This window comes from Letharia lupina (genome assembly GCF_014066315.1).
Source record: "Letharia lupina isolate WasteWater1 chromosome Unknown contig_8, whole genome shotgun sequence".
Classification (NCBI taxonomy): Eukaryota; Fungi; Ascomycota; class Lecanoromycetes; order Lecanorales; family Parmeliaceae; genus Letharia; species Letharia lupina.
The window spans coordinates 1,572,219-1,590,113 of record NW_023502977.1 but is presented as its reverse complement, the minus strand read 5'-3'; the positions used below and the strand labels follow the sequence as shown (position 1 = coordinate 1,590,113).

Genomic DNA, 17,895 nt, shown 5'->3' with positions numbered 1-17,895 from the left:
GCAAGGCTGCAGAAGGTGCCGGTTCTGCGTACGTCTTTTATGGGGCGCTTACCGTAGCTAAGAACTCGATTCAAGACTAAGGTACTTTCATCACTATCCAATCCCTTGCCGAGCAGTGTGTGATCCTTACACCACTGTGAATATATGTCTCGGCCTCCGTCCAGTTTTTCTACAGCCTTGTGGCAGTCGTCCTTATGGCTGAGTTTGTGGAAATGCAGAGCAATGAAGATGTTGTTGTCGAGTATGTTGTTATCTCCGTCTCAACCTTTGTCATACTCACCATTCAAATAGCATCATTTTTGTTGAGAATCCGATAGAGCAGAATCTCCAAGATTGGGAAGAATCTTTTGGCCATTCAGAATGGTTCAAGGAGGCTTTCCCAAGACATTCCATAAAGACGCGATCTCTATACTACAGATATCATGATCAAAGCTCTCGGGACTCTCCAGTCGAAGTTGTAAACCATGCAGCGCATGGTTTGTTGTCCGAGTGGGCAAAGCTCGAAACACATTCGCTGGTCAAGCCGTTGATAGATTCATCTGAGAACGCTATAGACGAAGGCGATGGTCTCCCTCGACCCCTGCTCTTTGTCTGCCAGGGTCTCGGCGGTCTTGTGGTAGAGGAAGTATGACGCAGAGTTCTCGTGAAGCTGAGCATCATTGACTTCCTTACAGGCTTTGCTCTTGAGTGAGTCAGAGGAAGAATTGCATGCATTATCTAGGGAAACATACGGAATAGTCTGACCCCAAACATGCCGAACACAGGAAGCCAAAAATTGGAGCTAAGACTGCCATAGATTTTCCTCGGCTCTCCTCACGCCAGCCCTGTGCAAAGCTCGATTGCAAGCCTGCTAGAGACATTAGATCGCTCGAACCGCACGCACTCGACACCTCAAATGCGACAGATCGCAGACGTCGATGGGCAATCAGCCCGATTCGCTCGAGAAAGCTGTAGGCCTGATCGGCCATACATACGGGTTTTTTTTTGTCAGGAGACATCAACTCCATGTCCCGGAGCCAAGGTTCGTATTTGCTTTTCTGATATTGTAGTGATATCTTTGCGAGCCTCGGTTTGCTTTCCATTCAAGCTTACGGTCATGTCAGGTACTCCATCACCATTGCTTGTGGTCTATGGTCCCTCAATCTTGGCTTTCAGAGAGTGCCGAAAACCACTACTTCATTCCCAAGACGCTACCGCAAGACGTTATAAGAGCCAATGTCGAGCGCTCGATTTATCATTTGAGCGAAGGTACGGACATCTCAAAATGCGGGTAAGCAAAGGCTCAATGTTTATAGAAGCAGCGAGAAGTCAAGACGATCATCGCAGGTTCCTCCAGACCGAACAGTCACTTCTGCAGATGTGGTTAAGGCAACGATTCGCGACCAGCTGCGAGTGGTTGGTCAATCTTCAAGCATACCGAAAATGGGCGAATGAAGCCGAGAACCCTCTGCTGTGGCTCAAAGGTCGGCCTGGGGCAGGCAAATCCATGCTTTGCTCGGCAATAATTGAAAACCTACAGCAACGACAGGAGCAGAGATGCGCATTGGCTTTCTGCTTCTTTGACTCACGCCAAGGCCAAGTCAGCTCGGCGCGATACATATTGAAGGCATTCGCTTATCAACTAAGAGGATGTATGCGATCCATCGTGCTAGAACGCCTGCTGCAATCGGTCATCAGAGAAAGCGAGAAGCTTACGGATCCAATGTCGCTGGAACAATTTCAGCGCAAACTTAGGGGACTTATAGTAAGTGTAAACACTCATGTACAAGTGTTCTTGATACTTGACGGTCTCGACGATGATGAATCAATCAAAAAAGTCCTCATGCACGAGATCCTCCGAGCCAACAGGTCAAGGGAGAAATCACACATTCTCAGATGTCTTATATCAAGTCGGTCTAGGTGCGAGGCTAGGATCAGCCCTGAGGATATTATCCAGATTGACTTGAGCGCTGAGCCAGGACTTCAGCAGGACATGTTGAACTTTGCCAGAATTCGATTGGCCAATATCTTCGGGACTTCCACGAAAAAAACCGTGCATACCTTGGCTCTCGCGAAGCAGCTGTGCTCGCGCGCCAACGGAACTTTTTTGTGGCTGGCATTGGCCATTGAGCAAATCCAACGGACGGAATCTCACCTAAATTTGCCACAATTGGTCAACTCATTACCAGCTAGCATTGATGCATTCTACCAAAGGGCGCTGCAACAAATCCCATTGCAGGATGTTGAGACGGCCCAGAAAATTTTCTCCTGGCTAACAGTTGCTAGTCGGCCTCTGTACCTTCCGGAACTTCTAGAGGCTTTGGCGATCAAAGCTGGACAATCTCAACTTCCTGAGCAGCCGCCATCAACTGGCGACGAGCTAAGCCTACCCAATTCACAAGCTGAAATCTACCGCATTTGCGGATGGCTTGTGACCATTACCGAGGAACGCATTGTTAGACTGAGACACCCAACTTTGCGAGACTACCTTCTTTTTGCAGATGAGTCGCCGAACCATCCTCGTCATCTGGTACTCGCAGCCCACGAACGTCTTGCGCGGGCTTGTTTGGTACTGCTGAGCTCACTCTTAAGGGCGGAATCATCTCCCGCTTTGACCAACATAAAAACCGCACAGCAGCTGTGTGGAGGGATGACCTCGACCTTGACTAGATATGCAGCTGCCAATTGGTCTGTCCATTATCGTCTGTCCGAGACTTACAGCAGGGTTCTTGCCGGCACACTGCAGCGCTGTCTAATTATCAGGCTTGACTACGATTGCCAGTCTTTCTCAATACCCAACAGTGGACGTTCCATCCAGATTGCTCATACTACCCTTCGAATTTCCGCTTCGTATGGTCTGATGTCTCTAACTCAACTGTGCCTGGAGATGGGTATGGACCCAAAGGGTGGGTCTTGCGTTCTTTGTGAAACGCCGCTCGCTATTGCAGTAGGAGGTGGACACTCGGAGGCTGCAAACATCATTTTGCGAGGGGTCGCGCATTCTGCATCTAGAGCGAGCTATAATTCAGTAGAAATGATTCACCTCGCTGTAGCTCGGGGACTTACAGACGCGGTCCAATCACTTCTGGAGTGCGGCTCTAAGGTAGACGTCGTTGAAATCGACTCGGGGAAAACTTTGCTACATGTTGCTGCGGAGTCTGGCAGATTGGATCTGGTGAAATTGTTGATGAGCTACAACTCGAACGTGAATTCAATCATACCAAAAACCCATGAGACACCTCTACATATAGCAGCAGTTCATGGATATATACATGTTGTCAAGTACCTGGTTGATGGCCGCGATCCTTCCATGAGGGAGTTGGAGCTATATGACTCGATCGTGCAACAACCATACTATCAGTCTTGGACAAAAGACTTAGCAACGAACGAGGGGAAAACAGATAGCATGCTTTGGGATATCGACACGAGGGACTCAGTAAAGGCGCACATAGGACACTTATGGTCTTGCTCGACCAGATACTCGGACATCAATCTGCGTACTTCTGAGGGAATCACAGCACTTGATCTTGCAGCCTCTAACGGCTACAGTGATATTGTTCGATTTCTTCTTGAAAGAGGAGCAGACTTTAAGAGCGAGGGGAGTACTCGATGTATTGCACTGCAAGCAGCACTAGAGAATGGACATCTCGAAACTGTCAAGCTTCTACTTGCGGCAGGGGCCAACATGCATGAACAAACCGATGGACTGGCACCGACACTGCAACACGTATATAAGAAAGGTCATGATGACGTTGCAGACTTTGTGGCATGGTACTGTTTCATCGCAGAGATCTCCGCAAAACAATTCCCCTGGCCAGTGCTGTGTCTTCCAACTAAGACGACCAATACAGTCGTGCGCGATGCTATACAAAAGGCGAAGCTTCACACGAAATTCTCAAAGCTTGGAACGCATACTCAATTCGCGCAACGCTTGAGCAAGCTAGCGGAGAGGCCGAAAGGCCCATTCGGTGCGAGGTGAGGAGCGTCTTCATTTGCCCCCATGCTGTTTCGTTGAGCCTGTAACGTCATGTATTGTATTAGCCGTTTTGCCCGGCATGATGTTACATTGTACCTTTGTACCTGATTTTGCTAAGTCTGCAGCTTCGTGTGAATGCGCCTTTACAGTATGTGTGGCATGTATACCAACAAAATGGCCTAAGACCGATCGTTGTTTTCTATTGTCTCAAATTCCATCTTAACCTCGTATCTTGTATTGTCACAAACTTCTCTGGACTTCACTAAATCATTTTGGCCCAGGCGCGAATAACACGAACGCAAGTATCGAGATGTGGATTACGGGTGGGAAGATTTGGCTCTAAAGTTCCGCTTTGTTATTTTGCTCGCCCAAGGGGTTTGACCGAAGTGATAGAAATGGACAGGAAACCTCTTAGCGGTGCTCTTACGGCAGCTTACGAGTAACGATGATATACAAATTCTGGAGGTATTGCGTTGCATTTGATTTACATCGAATACGCTCCGAACGTGTCCCATTCTTTTGCAATTACGCGCTCTCTGTCATTGTCATTGTCAGGCGACGCGAGCCCGGTAAGCGTGACAAGCGACAGACCCTGCGACATATCTCATCCGTAGCTTGCCAACGCGACTTCGCTTGCGACTTGCACTCAGGAACTCGGTCTCTGAGCGTACGCGACGCTGGCGTGCATCTGCCACCAGCTGGTCCCTATGCGCCCACTGGGAGTACAAGAAGGTAGCCTTGCCTCCCGAACCCCAGTCTTCTGCGAGTCCTCCTAGCTGCTCTTCCACTCCTACTGCTCCCCTACCTACACCCAAACCCTCCCGCAAACCGCTGACAGAGGCCTCCTTGACACTCCGAAGAAAGTCGCGATGACCTCTCATCCGGTCCTGAACGCCTCGTTCACATTGTCCCCAAGTTTGAAACCCTCACACCTGCCGCAGCCCACAGCCTTCCATTTCGGTGGCTTCAATCAGAATCAATGGGGGCCTGACTCCATCGGCACGATCCTTTTCGGGGTAGTCATGTTCTTCATCGGCATCACTGCGCTTCGGCAAGGCAGAGTGAGGAGGCTGAGGCATGAAGAGGGCACGTGGGGCTCCGTTCTTCCTTCCTTCCGTCCGTTCCTTCATTGATGAGCCTGCTGACACATACCAGATGAAGAGCAAGGCCGATGCACTCACGTTAGAGGCCGCCCGGTTGCTGTAGCAGATGAGCTCGCCATGGCAGATCTTTCCGAGGGATTCGGAAGCGAAAGGGTAGCTGTGGGGACGGATGAGCAAGCTCGAGAGGATGAAGCGATGGAGCAGGGGTTTGTGAAGATTGAAATGGGCATACGGACGGGTACGGAGGGGACGTTGGTAGGGCATGATGACGACGAGAGTGAGGGGAAGGAAATGGAGGATTGATGTTGCAAGTAGGTTCTCTATAAATATCGTCTCATCACATCAACGCGGGGACTACTCAAGTGGTTGGTGAGGAGCTGGCCGTTTTAATGCATTGGGTCACTTTCGACCCGCGTAGAGGTTAAGCTCTGGTCAATTAGACTGCACTGCCATGTCTCTCCCTTATTCACAGCATGCTTCCCATCCAAATCCACTGAGACGCGTTCAACCACCTTCATCTGCAACTCGATCAAGGTTCAATACCCTTCAATCACCATCCTTCGCCCAAGAAAACCCCCCCCCCCCCAAGATACGCTGTCCAGCCCGAGCTGAAACGCCTAGAGTTTGGGAGTCCCCGGCGGCTTCGGAGCCGGTCTCGTGGGACGCGGCAGCGGTTTCGAGGGTTCGGCGGATGTACTTTTAACCTTGGTGTCCATGTCTTTGGCTCGGAGACTCTCGATGGGGCACGATACGGTTCAGAAATAATGGAGTGAGTGAACTATGAAGAAAGGCGTTGCTTTGGATGAAGAATAAAGGCGAAAGAGAAACCCTGCGAAAGCAGTGCAGGTGCTCTTAATATAGGGCTCTGATTATGGGAAGTAGCAGGTGCACAGCACGTGAACATTTGCCTCGAGAAGAACGATGAAATCCTCACGAGTAGTACACGATAATGGAAGGGAGAAGCCCGAGAGACGACAATGGACGAGAAGTACTGAGAACGAATTTGTTCTAGAGGTGCCCGAGAGAACTATTCACGGGTGTTTATCGGATCCAAAGGTGACAGGCCTTTAGTGGTAGTTATTCAAAGGTGTGGCAGTATATTTGATAGAGATGCATGGGCCTTTTCCCTGCCGTAATTTACATTTTGAAGTCAATAGCAGTTTGATAGATTTGAGATTATGGATTCGTCAGCGTGATTTATGGCATTATTAACCCAAGTAGCACGAATATGAGCAAGCACTTCGGGAGCTCGGCCCCGAAGTCTCACCTTTCCTTAGGTTGTCGAGTCAGAAACACCATGAACCGAAGAGCCGATGCCTGAATTGTGGGATCCGCAGGTGACAATTGAGCCTTCAGTGGTCATTGTTCAAAGGTGTGGCAAAATAGTTGGTAGAGATGTATGGGCCTTTTCCCTGCCATAGACTACACTTTGTAGGCAACAGCTCCTTGATGAAACAGAGAATATGGGTTCACCATCGCGGTCTGTGGTATCATTCTTTTGAGCTAGACAAATATAAGTAAGCACTTCTGGCACTCGCCCCCCAAATGTTGACATTTTCGCAAATCGTCAAGTTAGAGATTCCACAAGGAGAATTTCCTGTGTCTTAAGCTTAGGAATCGTATTATCGTGGACTTCGTCTCTCAATTACGACAAAGTTGCGGATCCTTTGTCGGAAACTGTTCGGTAGGCAATGTCCAAGAGCTCCAGAGAACCATCGAGTCTGCCAACCTTTCACAAGTACCTGGGTTCCTTCAGTAGTCGTATGCGACCTGACTTGCTAGATAACCTACCAAACACAATGCTTGAGCAGTTCGCCAAGCTCGGGCAGAGTCTGTAGTGGGAGAAGATCTTTGCTATGTTCCGGGAAAACTTTCACAAGCGTCCATGCTTGCTCAATGCTCTTTCGGCATTCTTCCCCACGATCAAACAGAGGTCTTCCGCTGATCTGCTTCGGGAAGTCCGAGTTGAGACGTCGGACAGTGGCCTCGAAACTTATTGGAATTGAAGAGAGGTTGAAGGATTGATTAGCTATGGAGTGGTATGTAGGCTACTTATATACCATGTGAAGCTCATGCTGATTTGCCACCTGGTTGCTACCATGAGGAGTAGCTACAACACATTATGGTGCTGCAGCATTATTTCCAACAAAACTCTTCTGCCTTTCCAGGTATTCCATGTTAGAGAAGAAACCCAATTTCCAAGTTGCTGTTGATGGAGCGAGTGCAAGGTGTTCACATCTGACGAGGTTGGAGATTATGGAAGTGACTCATCTGCTCCCTTACTAAGGTGACTCAAGGACGCCAAGCGATGTCTCATAATGTACCTCGCATTGGGCGGTAACAAACCCTGCCTGCGGTGCGATTGGCTCTTTTGGAGCGAGGCTATCGGGACCCTGCATGATGTCTGGAATCAAGGATCGCCTACCATGGATCTGCTCACGGTGGTTTCATTTCTGCGGAAATGGTAGCCTTGTAAGAGAATGTAGCAGAAGTCATGCATAGAGGGTGGAAATCTCAAGGATGTTGTTGACAATTCTACAATTCAGGCTTGGTGCCACAGAAAAACAACAGGTCATCACGAGCTTTTGCGAAACAATGTGGAACTTGTCCCGGAGTCCCACAAAATATAGTACAAATGACATAAGAAAGGACAGCTGTAAGCGCTCAGATCTTTTGATTTTAACAAACTTTTGTGATATTCAACCAGAATGGGGTGACGATCATCTCGGAAAGGTCTCGAGTAGAAAGTACTCGAGGAAGAAAACTCAGTAAATTCTCGTTCAAACCGACAACCATCTAAGGCTCCTGTTTCGACGTAAAGACGATTAGCTTCTTAAAGCGATTTCGGAGAGACTGAAGAAGTTTAAGGGGTATCAGAAGGGCGAATCATTGAGGATGTGGAATCTGAGGGAAACCGAAAGGGAAGGCGCATATGATCGTGCTGGGATGGGAGAGCGTGGAGGCCGAATATGGCTTTTAGGGAGACAAAGGTGTTCAAGGATAATATACATTTGATCAGAGAAGGACCCTTTAGGTTTGGAGCTGCATCAGACGGAGATTTGGTGGAAACATATGAAGAGTATGTAACATGAAGTCGGGAAGGTGAGTACTATAGACGCTGGTGGTACTGGCGATAACTCACCCTCAGTGTCTCGGATTGAGTCCTTGTTAGCTGAGACCTACCGAGATCTTGAATGCTCGGCCGCAGATCAGGGATAGCAAGACAACTATATCTAGTCTACAAACATAAAATATAATGGTAAGGCATGACATCGCTGAGAAAGAGCCCGATGCTGACCCACGGTGGGCAATCTCGTAATTCGACTTGGCTTTGGGTTATACAACGACCGGACCGTGTGAAGAAGCTGTCAGGTGCAAATTTATGTTGCACAGTACTGAAGGAGGTTCAGCGACTTGAATTCTCGGGCCAGGCCCAAGCCCCGAGCTCCTTGCCGTTCACTAATCTTGCTTGTATTTATTGGCTCGTGGGTCGATCGGATGGTAAGAAACCCCATAAAATGCTGACCAGTAAGGATATGGATCATCTGGTTCACTTTGGCTCGCTTTAATTGCTACAAGTGGTAGGCATTAAACATCTTCCAAGGACCTTAGTGATCTTGTACCACAGCGACTGGCAATCATCTTGTCTTTTTGCATTGGACCGCACGTTCGTATTGGGGGAGAGAGAGTTGATAAAACCGGTCCTAGGGGGGGCTCGGAATTATAGGGATCTGATGCTAGCTGGACTCTAACATGCGTTCGAGCCGCCCGACCGTCCTTCCTGGCCACAGATACACGCGAGAGATATTGAATTTGCCATCGTCACCATGTTCTCAGGAGTGCATCTGTGTTTCACCAGCCTGTTTACATGGAGCACGCTCAGATTGCGAGCTGATTAAACAAAAATTGCATGGAGATCGGCTAGTCAACCAAATAGCGTTTCAAAACTGTGTATAGAACACTCACATATGATGCAAGAAAGCACAATCCGTCACACGGATGGCCAGGCTTTCCCCGACAGCAACTAGTGACACTGATAATGGGTCTCCCGTCAGCTCTGCTATTGTGTCAACCACTGCATTTGTATTACAAAAATGTCTATTTCGGTGATAAGGCCGTGCAAAACGTGCTCTCTCCCCTCACCAAGTCCACTACTCTTCATCGCTAGTATCTCTGATTAGCTTGAGGCAGTGTTATAGAATAGGGGGGAGGCTTTGCATACCCAAAGTCCACCTGTGCCCCTTTCGTTCTGCTAGGGCCTAATCGATAGTACTATCCGCAGAGTTGAAAGGGAATTGTTAAGACATGGCCAACACAGGCCCGATTAGACATAGCGTCAAATCGGCGTCACTCGCGACTATTTCAAGCGTTTAGCAATTTAGATAACTACACAAATCAACCACCTCCATTTCATTCATTCAACCACGTCTAGGACCGATCAAGCCTATTGATAATGTCCTATACCCTACCTTGCCTCTAATCTCCCCAACCTCATTACCTTGATCATGGCTTCTATAAGTCAGTCGGAAGGCTCATCCCAGCCAACCGAAGAGCATTGTGCGGGAAGACTATTTCAAGTGAAAGAGCAAACCCATGACTCTTCCAATTCGAATCAAGAGCAACCAGTGACCAATTCCACACCAATCCAAGAGCAATTCATTGCTTCATCTTCTCCAGGCAAAGACCTTTTTACTCGCACCTCCCTTCTCAAACCACAAGGGTCTACTTTTACGACCATCGCGCCCGAGCTCCGTCTCATAGTCTACAAACACCTTTTCCAAACTCCAGCCACGTACCTTCTCCGCCGCCGAGCCGGTATCGATGACGACAAGGTGATCAAGAGGCTTACACACACGTTCGACAGCAGCATTTTGTTCACCTGCCGAGCAGTTTACCAGGAAGCACTTCCTATCTTCTATGCCAGCCAGACCTTCCATTGTTCATCGACTACTGGAGGGCTCTCTAAGATCAAAATTTCCAATCCTGAGTTTCCGGCGGACAGCGACACGCCTGTACGGGACGGGGCCATGCCTCCTTTCAGCGACAACTTACATCTCATGGTGAATCTGAGCATGGATTTGGAGGTAGTTAGCTCTGGAAATACCGACGCGGTGCTTTCCAAACAAATCACGGCATTTGCGCGGCATTGCCCGCGGCTTCGCACCCTCATTATCCACCTTTTGACCGGCAATGGGCGCATCCAGGACTTCCCAGCCGACAGTGCCACAGCGAGTGTGCTCCGTCAACTGCGACCGCGCTTGGACAACCTCAGCATTCTCGTCCTTGCTTCTCGTCCGCATGAAGATCTACCTAATCTGAGGCTTAGCATTGCTGACAACAAGTATTGGTCCGGCAAATGTTGGTCCGGCAGATGTTGGTCCGACCAGTGTTGGCGGAGCCAGCCTCTTCTCAACGTCAATCCTAGCACATTGCAGTGGCCGTATCTGACCCTTCCTTCGTTGATTCAAGGCCATGTTGGCAGGGAATGTTCAAGGACTTCCAACATCGCCTCCTACTCTTTCGTCTCGCCTCAGCTACAGGACGATTACATCTACAAGTGGACTTGTCAGAAAGAGGTTGAGGAGGATGTTGGCGTCGATTCCCTACCCTTTTCGACTTTGGTTGGAGCTCGAGAAGCAGCGGCAACGACAGGGTGGGTGGTGGAAGACCCAGTGGATAGGCAAAGTGACTTGATAGAAGAAGAGATAGGAGCGTTCTATTGGCATGATCTCGGCTTGTGTGCGTGAAGGTAGGGAGAAAGGCAACGGATGCAATAAGTAGATGAGGAACATAATTCCATGTCTAGCCCATTCTGATATGTGCATTGTATTTTTCTCTATATCCCTATGCATATCCCCCCTCTCTAGTCCTATCTCCCGACAAGTCTTCGAACGACCGAGTACGCTAATTCGAAGAGACGTTGCAGCTCATATGAACGACGGGTCGATGTAGAGAAAATGGCAGCAGTCAATCAATGTGAATTTTCATTTCCGATTTATATTTTGATAGAGCAAGGAGAAGAGCTTAGAATGAAGAGTGCGAGTCTGATTACACAGAGCAAGATTCGTAGAGAAGGAAAATGCGTCCCTTCCCTTTGAACCCTATCTTCATGATCATCGCTGGACCACCTAAATCAGGCCGAGCGACTTAGGTGTGGGTCCAGTAAGTGAAGAGTGTTATCATCTCACTCGCTAAAGTGACCACGCCCGTGTGAGTGTGAGTTCTGAGTGAGTAAGGGCAACGTTTAGTATTATGTATTCCTCATGCATTTATGCAGTCTTGCCAAGCCGCTACGGATACGCGCGCGACGCGCCAAATATGCTAGACTTCCCCCACATTGGAACAGCTATTTATGTTTGATAGTCTCACATCCATCTTCGAATCTCCTGGCAGACTCTTCACTCAAAATCATGGCGAAAAACAATACACGACATGCAGCAACCGATTTGCGGCGCCCTAAAGCTGTCCGCAAACCTGCTCTACCATCAGCCCCAAAATCCATCGACTTTCCCATCGATAAGCTCCCTGCTGAACTCGTACACATGATATGTGTCTACCTTAAGCCGACAGAAATCGCCAACCTCCGTCTCGTCTCCCGCCTCGCCGCTCCTATTGGTCTACAGTACATGGTTCCAGAAGTCCACCTAATTCTCGCAAAAGACAGCTTCGAACAGCTCAAGACACTTGCTGAGCACCCGATAGCCAGCAAATGTGTCACTTCTTTCTTCTTCGAAGCCGACAAACTTGGCTTACTCCTCCGTAAACGCTGGGAGCACATCGTTACTGGTCCACAATACATCGCACAAGTCGAAGAACTGCACATGCGCCATCCATGCCCCCACGCCTCTGATAGAAGCGTGCGGACCTTCAATCGTGAGGCTAGCAAAATGAGCGCAGCACCTCGCCATCACTATACCGAAGAGCAGATGGACCATGCCTTTGAACATTACTGCGACTTCACCTACTTTCAACAGGGTTCTGAAGAAGCAGCTGTGCAAGAGAAGGAAGTGGTAGAGGCTATGAAACATTTCCCCCATGTGAAAGAACTCACAATGTCTACTCAGTGCTGCGCTCGGATTCGTACCTCAAGGCTGAGAAAGACGTTCGAGCCAGCCTTCTGCACTTACTACGAAATTGACAACCCTCGAGACACCAAGTTGGAACCTTTGGGCCTCCGGCAAATGCGTTCCCTTTTGCTTGGAGCCTATCAGGCCGGATTGAAAGTGAAAGCCCTGCACTGTGGGGTAGTCAGTTGGCGGATCCTCAAGCAAGACACCGAGACTTTTGCCCGCATGAGGAACAGTGTGTCGAACCTCAAGAATCTGAGACTCGAATTCGCTACGGGCCTTGGACAAGATGATGATTATTCACTTGAAGAGCTCGAGATTGAATCATGTGCCTCATATCTCGAAGCAGGACGACTCCGGGATTTCGTCACCGCAGCGCCCAACCTCGAACACCTACGAATCGGCTTCCAATTTAACGAACCCACCTGGCCTACCCATCTCAAGTACGTAGTCGGCGAGCACCACTGGCCCTCCCTCAAGACCTTCGAACTCAAAATGATCGCCACCAGCGAAGACGACCTCGTCTCCTTCTGCTCCCGACACGCCAGCACCCTCAAGTCCCTCTACCTCTCCAGCATTGGTTTGTTGGATGGAGACTGGTTCTCCGCGTTCAACAAGATGCGCAAGATCTTGACGCTAGACTCGATGGTGGTGTTAGGACGTTTGGAGGGGCTGGACGAAGGCTTGGATTTCGAAGTGGGTTCTGAGGAGTATTGCCCCGAGCTCAAGGAGGGCATCGAGGCGTATTTCATGGGGCCGTGTTCGAGTGATAAATCGAGCCTGGATGAATTCTTGGACTCCTATTTGCCGAATTCGGATGATACGTGGTCGGAGTGGGATTCGAGTGATGGCTGGTGGTAAATATGCATGAAGATGTTTTGCAAGGCGCTGGCCGCCAACGGAGAAAGATTGTCATGACGCTGGTGCCCAGCTCGATGAATCTTGATTCATTTCTTGAGAGTTCGGAACGTAGTCGAAGGCTTTTGCAATGTTTTGCTCAAACGGTATCAATAGCGATATCGTTGAATAGAGTAACCCCGTTTACAACACAGATTTCGTTCTTCTACAGACTTTTTGGGATCGAAATCCTTATATCAAAATATAACAAAACACAGGGCCGCTTAAAGATCCCGCTTTTTGATTGGTGAACGCCGAAAGAGCATCGAAAAAAAATGGAACGTCACTAGATCTATCCCAAGTCCAGCAATATAGAAGCTCTTGGCCCAAAAATCCCGTTCGAAGATATCCCAAAACTCCCTGCGGGTACTCGTACAGCGGCGTAAAAGTCATATATGGTATCATCGAACGACGCATCAAAAGTTCCCACCCTACTCGTAGCTCTCGTCCTCCTCTTCCATCCTCAGGCCCCCTGGAACCTGCACCCCACCCTTGACCCACTCCTTCTCCTGCACCTTCTCCAAAGTCCAGCGACTCCTCGCCCTCGCCAAAAGGCCCTCCACAACATCCCTCGCGCCCTCCAGCTCCTTCCCTTTCATCCCATCCCACTCCCCTTCCGCATCCGCGTATCTTACCCACTGCCACTCACATCTCGCGATCCTGTGACTCGTTGGGCTCTTCCTCCTGGCTCCGGGGATAGGGTCGAACGGTAACCTTCCTTCCATAATAGCGTACAGTAGAACGCCAAGGGCCCAAGCATCCGTAGCACGGCCATCGTATTCTTGACCGATTAACACTTCGGGAGCGGCGTAGTCTTCGCTGCCGCATCGGGTGTCGAGGAGAGGTGATTCTGGGGGGCGCGGGATCCATCGGCCTAGGCCGAGGTCAGTGAGGGTGACGATTGGGGCCGGGTAGGTTTGCCAATTGTCAGTTGTGGTGGTGAGGGCGGGGGTAGGGATATTGACAAGGACGTCTAGGTGATCGCGTTAGCGTACGGATACACCTCTTTGGTGCGCTTTGGATATATACTTTCGAGCTTGATGTCGCGGTGTACAATATATTGCAAATGCAGATACCGCACAGCCGCAACCAGTTCCGAGAACATGCGGCGGATTAGGCTCGGCATCAGGATTTCTAGCTTCAGGCTTGCCAGTTCAAAAAGATCTCCACCGGCGCAGAAACCAAGGATGAGGAAGGTTTGCTGTTCACACATTTTGACGGCTTTGAGGTGTACTAATGATGGATGATGTATTGACTTCATGATTTCCAATTCACGTTTAATCGAGATCTTCATCTTTTTCTCGTCTGCACCTCCGGCTGGCCCTTGCTCACAGATTTTGACAGCTACTAAAGACTTGGGTCTGACTTGGTTTTCCTCCAACGTGATTGACTTATTCATGCCCTCGCTAGTGGCAAGCATCACTGTGCTAAAAGTTCCCTTCCCAAGCTGGCGCAGTCCTCTCCACCTTCTCAACTTGCCTCCACGAACCATGTAAGCCTCGTACAGTAGTGGCAGTGGGCCTTGGGATAGTTTTGGACTTAATGGTGGAAATTCATGATCAGCACTCTCGGCTCCCCGGTTACTGTCCGGTGGGGTTGGCGGTTTCGGTATAGATATAGCCAGGCCTCGTTGGATTGCCAGATATTGCTCGCGGTGCATGTGATCGTCGAGGGGAGAGAGTGAGGTAGTGACGGGGGGACCGCCAGAAGTTGATACAACGATATTCCGAGACCTCGGTATCTGCATTCCCTCCGGCACATACTCGCTGACGCTTCGATTCTTCGCATAGGCGGCTGCATTCGCATTGTAGATCTGCGCTTGTTCACTGGTCATGTCTCTTGCCACGAGAGGTATCTTTCGCTTTTTAGACGACGCTCGCGAAAAGTCCATAGGCTCTGGCAATACTTCACCGTCTTCCTCGGCCGTTATTGCAATCGGTGTAGCGTCGCCCATTTCCTCGTCTATTGACCTTCTCCCATAGCCTGGAGATCCCCATCCCGAAATGGGCGAAGGCAATGGAGTCATATCGGCCAGTGGCCCCACTCCTGGCGACGATAGCGCAGAGCTAGGTGTGAGCGAATCGGCCCTGTGCCTCGAGGAGAAGGCGGATCGAATGCTAGAACTGCGGACAGGTAGACCAGCATTGAAGACGGTTTGTGAGGTCTCGGAGATAGGATTGCTGCTCACGGAGGACGCTGACTCTTCGCGCTTCCTCTCACTCAGGTGCTCCGTTTGTAGTCGTAGGCCTGCACTCTGCGGAGTCGCGACGTGGGGTGATGTTATTGTTGGAGGTGATGGGGACGTGGTATCGAGAGGGTGGAGGGAGGCATTGTACTGGAACGATGGCGGAGATAAATTGGGGAATAGTTCGAGAGAGGGATTGTCGTCTGTGGCCTTTTCTTGTTCATATGGGCCGCTGGGAGAGTGGGCGCATCCAAGGGAGTGGGATCCTGGCGCTGCCGGTGGCTGGCTGGATTTTGTGGAAGACATTTGCTCTAAAATACCTCTTGATACACCCTCTTGCAAGGACCAACAGCAATGAGAGTCAGTGCGGACACATCGAGCCGGCAATTGAAGGGTGATGCGACTGAACCGCGTCGACGTGCAACAAGGTCGAGGTCGACGCTCGGTATGTCGTGCCCATATGAAAACCCCTTTCCTTATGGGTATGACGGCTTGTCGACTATCTTGCGATTTAGTTCGAAGAGCTTGGTAATCCAGGTCTATATATCGACCCCTCTATACCATTGTCACCTGTAATCGTCTGTTATCACGAAGTCCTCGCGGTACTAGTCTCAAGCCAGTATCGCTGGACATGGAGTGCCCTGTGTCCGCGTTCCGAGTATTGCCCAATTGCTCGAATGTCCTACTTATAGTGACTATATAGGAGCCCACCAACAAGAATGCAAGGTTGGCAGAGCGGTCTAAGGCGCTGGACTCAGGCTGGAGTATCGAAAGATGTATTAGTCCAAATGTTATACATTGGAGCCTCCATTTCAGGTGTCCACCCAGCCGCTGCGAATGGACTCCCTTCTTCGTCTGCTTCGTCTGTTGTGGCGTCATGTTGATAATCCAGCTTTGAATCCATTGAATTTGAAGAGAGGTTGAAGGATTGATTGACTATGGAGTGGTATGTAGGTTACTTATATACCATGTGAAGCCACGCTAGTGCCATATTGTCATTGCCACCGTGAGGGGTAGCTACAACACACTATGGTGCTGCAGCAATTTCCAACAGAATCCACTCCCTTTCTCCTTCACATTGGTATCATCCTTCAATCTCGCAATCTCCCCTTTGGTCTTAGGACGAAATAGGACAACCTCCTTTTCCGCTTCCCGTTCAATATTTTCAACAGCCAGTTTGGTCGCATCTTTCGACTGTCAAACGAGATGCTTGCAAAAATGTTAGTACCCCCTCATCACTCTTCAAACAAGCTCTAGGAAAAGCCAATCATCCTCTGATTCCCCGCTAAAATGCCTCCTACGTTGCTCTGCACGCCACTGAACTTGATGAATCCGCAACTCTCACTCTCCAAGTGATTGAACATGCCAGCCAAGGTCTTGAACTGCGACCCGCATCGCACCTTATTCGGACAATGGTATATCTCTTGCATATGCGCAGGGCTCTTCAGATGACGATCGAGGTCGCCCGTAGCAGTGAATCCGCGGCGGCAAAGGTAGCACTGGTATGTGTGGCCGTTCCAGGCGTTTTCAGTAGACCAGGTCTCCCCGTGCCATTCCAAGAGGTTGTTCGTAATGATGCCGTTTCGATCGCGCTGTCGCAGGGTATGGAAGATACTCTCACGGTTGACGCAGCGTGCGTTTGGGCAAGAGCCGGCTTCGAGGTGATGTGAGACGCCACTGGCGGAAGTGAAGGCTCGTTGGCAGAAGGGGCACGAGACATTGGCGCCGCGATGGGTGCGGGAATTGAGGTGCTGGGAGGACTTTTTGTCAGCTAGGATGATATAAAGGAAGGATAGAGAATAGAGGGATAAGGGAAGGAATACCATGCGGAGATTGTTCCCGTTATCGAACATCCGCCGGCATGGCGTACAGTAATGTTCCCAGTGCCCAAGGGCGTTCATATGCTGCTCGGATGCCTTCAGGCTGTTGAAGGTACGGGTGCATGTGTCACATTCCCACATGATGGGTCGACTCTTTAGTATTTGCCTTAGAGGATGTTGAATCCAACACGACTTTGGGAAAGAGAACTCGGGGCGAACAGCTACCCACTTAGGTATTTGTTTACCCCTTGCTCAGATAGGTACATAATCAGAAAGACCGCATTAATAAGAAGTGTCAACATGGCTACCGGGAAGCACGTAGGCTCGGCTATCGGCTCTATGCACCAGTATGCGCAGAACGTCCTGTCTCGTTGATCCGGTTCCTGCATATGATAGGGTAGCGACGACGGACTATCCATAAATCGACTAGTGTAATGTTTGCTGGAAGTTGGTAATACTCTAGGTAATTTCGCTTCGGTAGTTTGGTAGTTGGTGTTATTACATTCATTTCGTACTTGGCTACGGTCCGACCCGAATATTAGTCTTTTGCCTCCCAAATGAGGTGATATCAAGGGGAGTTCTCCAGGCGATTTTATGTACATGAAGCGGTCCATACCTACCTGCATATTAATTCCTTATGTTCTTCCTACATGGTCACTCTACCTACCTGCCTACCTATAGCCATTCAACTACTACCGTGTCTCAATCTTTGGGCCAACTCGCACCGAGTTGCCTTTCCTGCGAGCTCGCCAAGAGCCTTATCGAGCTCGTCACGTGTAGATAGAACACGTAGTAGTGCATATATAGCTGGTGCCCATCAACTAAAAGACGGTCAATCCTGCTGGAATTGCACTGGTTGAGTCAGGAT

The 17,895-nt window shown here is 49.7% G+C and overlaps 6 protein-coding genes across 6 annotated transcripts; 4 read left to right on the top strand and 2 right to left on the bottom strand.

Moving 5' to 3' along the window:
• Nucleotides 1-212: 212 nt before the first annotated feature.
• On the top strand, nt 213-3,958 carry HO133_010300 (uncharacterized protein; the record flags this gene model as incomplete). Its single annotated transcript, XM_037301154.1, has 3 exons — nt 213-241; nt 292-566; nt 1,296-3,958. The coding sequence occupies 3 exons, from the start codon at nt 213-215 to the stop codon at nt 3,956-3,958; spliced, it is 2,967 nt and encodes a 988-aa protein (XP_037153971.1).
• Nucleotides 3,959-4,824: 866 nt separating this feature from the next.
• On the top strand, nt 4,825-5,361 carry HO133_010299 (uncharacterized protein; the record flags this gene model as incomplete). The annotated part of the gene is made up of 2 exons (XM_037301153.1): nt 4,825-5,071; nt 5,111-5,361. The coding sequence occupies 2 exons, from the start codon at nt 4,825-4,827 to the stop codon at nt 5,359-5,361; spliced, it is 498 nt and encodes a 165-aa protein (XP_037153970.1).
• Nucleotides 5,362-9,563: 4,202 nt separating this feature from the next.
• Nucleotides 9,564-10,805, top strand: HO133_010298 (uncharacterized protein; the record flags this gene model as incomplete). Its single annotated transcript, XM_037301152.1, has 1 exon — nt 9,564-10,805. The coding sequence occupies one exon, from the start codon at nt 9,564-9,566 to the stop codon at nt 10,803-10,805; it is 1,242 nt and encodes a 413-aa protein (XP_037153969.1).
• Nucleotides 10,806-11,468: 663 nt separating this feature from the next.
• HO133_010297 (uncharacterized protein) lies at nt 11,469-12,986 on the top strand (the record flags this gene model as incomplete). The annotated part of the gene is made up of 1 exon (XM_037301151.1): nt 11,469-12,986. One exon carries the CDS (start codon nt 11,469-11,471, stop codon nt 12,984-12,986), a length of 1,518 nt encoding a protein of 505 aa, XP_037153968.1.
• Nucleotides 12,987-13,453: 467 nt separating this feature from the next.
• Nucleotides 13,454-15,513, bottom strand: HO133_010296 (uncharacterized protein; the record flags this gene model as incomplete). Its single annotated transcript, XM_037301150.1, has 2 exons — nt 13,454-13,995; nt 14,052-15,513. 2 exons carry the CDS (start codon nt 15,511-15,513, stop codon nt 13,454-13,456), a joined length of 2,004 nt encoding a protein of 667 aa, XP_037153967.1.
• A 947-nt stretch (nt 15,514-16,460) lies between these two features.
• Nucleotides 16,461-17,060, bottom strand: HO133_010295 (uncharacterized protein; the record flags this gene model as incomplete). Its single annotated transcript, XM_037301149.1, has 2 exons — nt 16,461-16,958; nt 17,031-17,060. 2 exons carry the CDS (start codon nt 17,058-17,060, stop codon nt 16,461-16,463), a joined length of 528 nt encoding a protein of 175 aa, XP_037153966.1.
• Nucleotides 17,061-17,895: the final 835 nt, after the last annotated feature.